Below are 7,622 nucleotides of genomic sequence, written 5' to 3'. Positions count from 1 at the left end.
TGGCCGTCTCACATGGCTGAAACAAAGCTACAAATTAAGATAAGGGTGCTTAAAATTAATCATGATCAATGCCTTTTGAGTTAGTAAATTAGATTAATACTCAAACTTAAAGAGGGAAAACATGGGGTTGTTTGGTATAGAAAATTAATCCATCACAAAATTCTTAGTTTGATTGGAATTAACAACGGAATTTTAGAGTCTTAGAGAGAGCAATTACAAAACTTACAAAGAAAGCAACACAACTTCAACAACTCGAGAAAGTAATTTAATTTGTGAGGAACCTTTATATATGTCGCTATTTGACGTATGTTTAGTTAGGTGCTAAGGAATTAAACAAATGCTCATGGTCTCGCTAGTTACAAGGGTTTTGTGACGGATAGTGTATATGTGTCGCAAGTTAGTGACGGGTTTATTTCTGTCGCAAACTGACTGACAAGGTTTTGTGACGGATTTACACTCTGTTGCAAACTCTCTTACAAGGATTTGTGACGGGTATGTTGGTTTCTTCTGCAGTTTTTACTTTATTTACCCGACGAAAATAAATGTGAGAATCAAATTCAAATGAATAATAAAGGGTATTTAAGTGATTCTATTGACTTTTATATTGTACTATTTATTTTTGAAAGTGAGTTTTTATATTATTGTAATTTGTCTTTTGCAGTTACGTATTGCACTATCCTAGTATCCTATGTACGTCAGCTGGGCTTCGTCGATGTTCATGATGAGGTTAATGCGCGGATGCATGTTAAATTAAAAAATATACTTAACAATGCCACTTAATAAACGTGAACTGCTGAATCTGACTATAATAGCAACCATATACATTAAACCCGCTCAACGCGGGGCCCACAAAGTTTGCGGTCCCTTTTCCTATCTATTAATTTAAGAGTAATGTTTCCTCCACACCTCTTTTTTGATGTGGAGAGGTGGAATGGTGAGAGAGATAGGAAGAAAAGAAAAAGTAAGAGAGAGAAAATATGAGATGTGATAGATGATAAGATGAGAGAGATAGAAATAAAAAGAGGTGAAAATGAAGTGTTTAAAAAATGAGGTGTGTATATATTATTACTCATTAATTTAATTTAACGTGAGGAGATCATCGCAGTGCAAATGTTGACACGTACTTGCACAGTATATCCATAATATATGACATGCTTTTATACTTAAATGATTTAAATTTTGATGATGTTAGGTTTGTGGTCCTCAAATTTGATGCTTTTTTCCTTTCTTCAAAACCAAATAATTATGGAGAAAAATGACAGTCACCACTCACCACTAAAGCAATAGCATGATGATGTCATGGTGGGCCTCGCCTAACTTACGGGCCTTGGTATGAAAAGCCTTTTTCTGAAGTAATGGTCCGTGTGTGAGGACCAAAAACCAGCTTGCAGATTGCAGGTGGTGCCACAGTTAAGTGTACAAGAGGAGATATGTTTATGATTTTGTCTCATTTGGATCCAAACCCATCTTGTTTCTGATATTACACTTACACAGTACAAAGTACAAACTGAATTCATCCAAATTCCCTACTCAACATCATATTATTTACATGTTCAAGTAATGTAAAAACCACTCTAATGCAGTTTGAGCAAGAAAGTATTATTACGGACGTGTGAAAAGTAAAAACATGTAGGGGAACTGTATTCTCATAACTCACTCTACACAAATTATTTAACCCCTATTAACAAATCTATTTAGGGATTTCATATTTTTAACCCACAGAATTGTGCCGGTAACCCAGTACTGTGAATGTCAACAAACTTGCATGTGGTATTATTTTTCAATCAAATTTGTGATTGAAATTCCTATTTAATTATTAGCTGGATTGATTGAAACGTTCAGGATAAAAAATGTTTACTTGGCCGGTGTATAAAAATCATTCTATTTTTATTTTCATCTTCTTAAAAATTAATTATAATATAGATTGGGAGTTGTCATAGACTCACAATGTGTTTGAATAAGGATAGATAAAATTGCTTTTATTTAACATAATAAATTATGAATTTTTAAAAATTAGAATAATAATACAATTAGTTAATTTTTCTCTTCTGTTAATTTTCCTCTTGTAACAAAAAAAAAGTGAGTTGAAAGTTTTTTATAAGCAGTGAGTTGAAAGTACAATAATGTATATTTCAAAATGTGCATATATGCACTTTAAAAAGGTGATTTATAATTTATATAAAGAAATGCTAGCAACACTCTCCTTAAAAATATAAAGTTATGAATCTATGTTTCATAACTTTCACGAATCAACCCACACAGGCTCAATAATTGATTAATCGGGTTAAAGAACTACACCATTGGTATTCCAAGTGATGCAGACCATCGAGGGCGATATAGGCGGCAACAAGATCCGAATGTTGTTGTTGATTAACTCCAGACGACCAACATGCGTCCATATAGCACCACACTCCCGAAGTGTAGCAATGAAGAGAAAGAGAATGTGTCCTCCCTCTTAGGCATGGATCCAGGTCTACGAATTCATGCTAGCGAAACTCAACCAAGTGAAAACATTCAAGCATAACCAAATTTTTCTCAAGTGCGAGTAATCACGATGACGATGGAGAATGTCCTCAACACGATGTGAGCATCTAGACAACTTGGTGAAGAAGCAAGGTTATACATTGAAAGCGATGCATGATTAACCAAAGGAACACTCTAATCTTTTATGGAGACTTAGATTTTCCAAATTCATTTCCAGAATCCAGCACGCCCAATAGTAGTGTTATTATCATTCAACCACTGATAAGCTAAAGCAACCAAGAAAAACCTTATAGTGCTTGGATTTCATACCCACAAACCACAAAACCTATCATTGATAAAAGCTTGGATTTCATACCCACAAACCACAAAACCTATCATTGATAAAAGGGGATTATCATTGATATGAGGATGGAGAGTCGTGCTTCCTTATAAATATGAGGTAATTCTTTATACACTGTGTACATCTTTTAAGTCCTTATCTTGATAATATCACGAAATATGTACTCAAGATATGAACATATCATACAAACTTCAAAGATTTGAAAATATATAAATATGAAATCACAATCAATTATATCTCACTCTAAATGTTAAAATTTATAATTTTCGTCTAAAAAATGATTTAAAACTAAAGTTAATTGTAAAAAGTATTATAATTTCTAACCCCTAAATATTAATTTGATGAGGGAGAAATGAATTATAAGAAAAATCAATCTGTCGTCTAAACAGGTATACAAAACACACGAGAGGAGCAGCGTCCAGGTGCATCCCCCCCCAATTCACTTCATCAAACCCCGAATCCTCTTACTTCTTCTTCTTCTTCTTCTTCTTCTTCTTCTCGTTAGGGTTTTCTATTTCCCCATTTCCTTCAGCAGATTTTCAATGACCGTGCACTGCAACACACAATTCACATCCAACACCACCACCTTCTGCAATCCCTGTTGTTATTGTTGTTCCTAGAAGGCAGCATCAACCACGAATCGGATTCAGTTTCTCGATTCTTCTCATCTCATGGTCATGGACTTCTCTCACCATCAAGCCAACCTCTCTCTCGGTTTCTCCTCTGCTCACGCCTCACCGCCGCGCCGTCCCCAGATTCCCGACGACTCCATCACCCTCCACCTCGAATCCAGCCTCCGCGACCCCTCTCACCCGGTCCCTTCGGTTCCACTCCAGCTCCTAGAACCGCAGACAGAGAACGGGAATTCCGAGGTCGAATTGAACAACAACAACAACGATGAAGAAGACAGGGAGGTCGAGGAATTTCGCATCCTTGGCCACTCCATGTGTTTGAAGAGGCGAAGGGATTGCGAATCCTCCTCTTCCTCATCCACCAAGAGGGTCTCTCTCGATCCCGATCTCGAGGCGCGGAGGGCCGCCGTTCGCTCGTGGGGTGGCCAAACCCTCGCCGTGGCGGACCCTGATGTATACGACATCATGGAGAAGGAGAAGAAGCGTCAATTCAGGGGGATTGAGCTCATAGCTTCCGAGAATTTCGTGTGTAGGGCGGTGATGGAAGCGCTTGGAAGCCATTTGACGAATAAATACTCAGAGGGCATGCCCGGTGCGCGCTACTATGGAGGGAATCAGTATATAGATGAAATCGAAAATCTGTGCTGTGAACGTGCTCTGGCTGCGTTCAATTTGGATCCTAAGTGCTGGGGTGTGAATGTGCAGCCTTATTCCTGCACCTCTGCGAATTTTGCTGTCTACACCGGATTGTTATCGCCCGGTGATCGTATCATGGGGTTGGATACCCCATCGGGAGGGAACACTAGTCACGGGTACTATACACCCAATGGGAAGAAAGTTTCTGCGTCGTCCATATTCTTTGAGAGCTTACCCTACAAGGTGAACCCTCAATCAGGGTATGTTGATTATGATAAACTTGAGGAAAGGGCCCTTGATTTTCGTCCCAAGATACTCATTTGTGGTGGGAGCTCGTATCCCCGCGAATGGGATTACGCTAGGTTTAGGCACATTGCTGATAAATGTGGTGCTGTTTTATTGTGTGACATGGCCCAGATTAGTGGCCTAATTGCTGCCAAGGTCAGAAATATCCTTCCTCTTTTCCCCTTTATTGTGTCATTCATATTTAGTTCATAACTTGCACTGGACCTTCATTGCTGTTATTGATTATGTTACTTTCACAGACAGTGTATGTATGGAGTACCAAGTTTTGTTACCAAAATGTTACTAACCAGAAAGGATTTGTGAGTTGTGACCGTGCAAGTCCTACTTTTAAGTTTGTTATTAGTTATGACTCCCTTAATTTGTTACTAGGGTACTAGTTCTGGTCTTCCAGCGTTGATTCCCTTAACTTTCCTTTTCAAAGGTAGTTATGTTATTTCTTGTCTGCCTGGCATGCCTATTCCCGAAATTCAGCATAAGATTTAACAGGATTTTTCTTCATTGCACCAATACAGAAAGCTTGTTAAGGTTTCCATTTGAATTACTACCAGAGACCCTATATAGTTTATACATTTAGATCATGGAATGTGAGAGTTCTACTTAGTTTTGAGAAGTGAAATTCACTGCTCATCTGAATAAATTTTTTTGCTTATTGATTTTAATGTCTTTTTGCACATTTAACTTAATATTAGGTCGTATTATTGTAGATATGGATAGGTCCAGTGTAAGTATATTGTTGTTTCGTGCACAAATATCTAATGATTGGTTCAGCTTCAATCTTGAAGTAATACTCTTCATTTTCTTTAATCGTATGGTTTTATTGATCTTGCAGGAGTGTTCAAGCCCCTTTGATTATTGTGATGTTGTTACTTCAACAACTCACAAGAGTCTTCGAGGTCCTAGGGGAGGCATAATTTTCTATCGGAAGGGTACAAAACCGAGGAAGAGAGGGATACTTTTAAGTCAAGGAAATGAAAGTGATCAATATGACTTCGAAGAAAAGATAAATTTTTCTGTTTTTCCGTCATTGCAAGGTGGTCCGCACAATAACCATATTGCTGCACTTGCTATAGCATTAAAACAAGTGGCTACTCCCGAATATAAGGCATACATGCAGCAGGTGAAGAAGAATGCTCAAGCTTTAGCAACTGCCTTATTGAGAAAAAATTGCCGCCTAGTAACTGGGGGTACAGACAACCATTTATTACTGTGGGATTTAAGTCCCCTGGGCTTGTCAGGTATTATATGACTGTCTCATATTTTTATGACACATAGCTAATTGCTTATTTATTGTTCAGTGCTTACGTGTCAGCTAGACTTAACCAATTTGTATGTTTTCTGCACTTTGCCTTACCTTTGAGTTTAAGAGGAACTCTGTAGTCTCAAATTAGGCTTTATTCTTGTGATTCTAGCTGGGACTTTGGGTTTTTTATTATTGTATACGTAACAAGCTCTAAGCCTTTTTTTTGGGTGGTTGTAGGTAAATTTTTTGAGAAGATCTGCGAGATATGTCATATCACTTTGAATAAAATTGCCATCTTTGGTGAGAATGGGACTATAATTCCCGGAGGTGTAAGAATAGGTAAGTGATGGTTTATTGTGCTTGAATCTTTTATGTTTTGTATGCTTGAGTTATTTGATTGGATGTACATTCTTATGAGAAATTTTTTTATGTTGTATTACAACTAAGGTACGCCTGCCATGACTTCAAGAGGGTGTCTGGAGCCTGATTTTGAGACCATGGCTGAATTTCTCTTTAGAGCTGTACAAATTGCGAGTAAGCAAAGGGAGCATGGTAAATTCCAGAGTTTGAAGGGACTTGAAAGCAATAGGGACATTCTTGAGCTACGGTCACGGGTTGAAAGTTTTGCAACTCAGTTTGCAATGCCAGGTTTTGACATTTGAGCATGATGTAACTGGTGGGTTGGCATTATTCATTGTTTATGTGCCACACTGATGGGTTGTCATGCTGGCATATCTCAAAATGTGAGTCTTCTTGATGTGCATATTTTTTGTGGAGCTTCTCTCCTCTCTGCATCGTACACAGTTTGCCAGGCTTTTGCCTGCTGCAGTGAATTGCAATGTGATTGATGGCAGTATGTAAATGTGAACTGCTGTTGAGGTTTCTTTTGGTAATCAAGCTTCCTGTTCATGCCTTGTCGAAGGGTGCACCTTCCATGCTGAATGCAGCAAATTGGCGATTATAGGGGTTGGAACAGGGATCCTTGATCAGCCAACCTGAGTACAGAATTCTTCTCGTGACCTGCAAAAAATAATTGATTTGATGAAGGTTAGACTTAGACACCTTGAATTCTTTTACTTGCTGTTTGATGTTGAAAGCAATGGTTATCCTATATTTCTTGCTATATTTATAGTATCCTTTTTGAAGATGATATTTGTACTCATTTTGATATAAAAAAATACACTGGCGAGTTAATTGTTTAATATACAGGTCAAAGTGGTAAATATGTGATTGCTTTGTACCCTTGTATAGCTTTTTAAGTCAATCATTTTCTCAAGTGATGAGGACATCCTTGCCTTTCAAAGTTCATGTGCCCCCACGTCCTCATCATCAAGTAAACTTGATGATTCTTTTATAGTGGGCATGAAACATTCTTCAGAAGTGCTTTCAAGTTCATGCAAACTCTATCAGTGGGGCATGTTTGATTGGCTCGGCACAAGGTACTTAGGGGCAATTGAGGGTATTTGCTGTTAAATACTCTGCCACTTTGACTTCCTCTCTTATTTTTCCATTTGGGGTTTGGATCGTTTTTTCCTGTTTAGAAATATGTGCGGATGTAACATGTTCTGATAGGAATTACATGTATATAGTTGGTTGGTCTAATGGGTTGTTGAAGTAAATATGTGATTCTTGTATACGATTTAGAATCAAGAAATGAGAAATTACAATTGTTATATGGCACAAGATGAAGAATAGAAGAAATTGATATGGCGACTTCATCTCTTACGCTTAAGGTTTGATGTATATTATAAATACAAGTTGAAGCTCATGTCATTTAGCACCTCAAATGCTTAGTTAACTTGAACTTCATTTCATTAGCCAGGTTATTTTTTATCTGAGTTGTCTTCTCCTAGATGAATTTCTTACTATTCATCCATTTCAATATCTTACGTCTTTTCAGTGAACCTATCATCAAAGTTTATTTCTGAACATCTATGAAATCTATTTAATGAATTTTGATGGAATGCACAACTTGGCAAAAGCT

At 37.5% G+C, this 7,622-nt stretch overlaps 1 protein-coding gene across 1 annotated transcript; it reads left to right on the top strand.

Moving 5' to 3' along the window:
* The first annotated feature begins 3,188 nt into the window (after positions 1–3,188).
* On the top strand, positions 3,189–6,840 carry LOC130722557 (serine hydroxymethyltransferase 6-like). Its single transcript, XM_057573315.1, has 4 exons — positions 3,189–4,533; positions 5,228–5,633; positions 5,876–5,977; positions 6,086–6,840. Exons 1-4 carry the CDS (start codon positions 3,496–3,498, stop codon positions 6,298–6,300), a joined length of 1,761 nt encoding a protein of 586 aa, XP_057429298.1. The 5' UTR covers positions 3,189–3,495; the 3' UTR covers positions 6,301–6,840.
* Positions 6,841–7,622: the final 782 nt, after the last annotated feature.

This window comes from Lotus japonicus, chromosome 6 (genome assembly GCF_012489685.1).
Source record: "Lotus japonicus ecotype B-129 chromosome 6, LjGifu_v1.2".
Lineage (NCBI taxonomy): Eukaryota > Viridiplantae > Streptophyta > Magnoliopsida > Fabales > Fabaceae > Lotus > Lotus japonicus.
Note: the sequence above shows the minus strand (reverse complement) of the source record. Positions and strands in the feature narration are given on the sequence as shown.

Excerpts from the sequence above, each read along its gene's own strand:
- LOC130722557 (XM_057573315.1), top strand. The coding sequence starts at position 3,496 with ATGGTCATGGACTTCTCTCACCATCAAGCCAACCTCTCTCTCGGTTTC. Across the intron at positions 5,634-5,875 it reads AAGTCCCCTGGGCTTGTCAG|GTAAATTTTTTGAGAAGATC; the intron begins GTATTATATGAC and ends GGGTGGTTGTAG. Across the intron at positions 5,978-6,085 it reads TCCCGGAGGTGTAAGAATAG|GTACGCCTGCCATGACTTCA; the intron begins GTAAGTGATGGT and ends ATTACAACTAAG.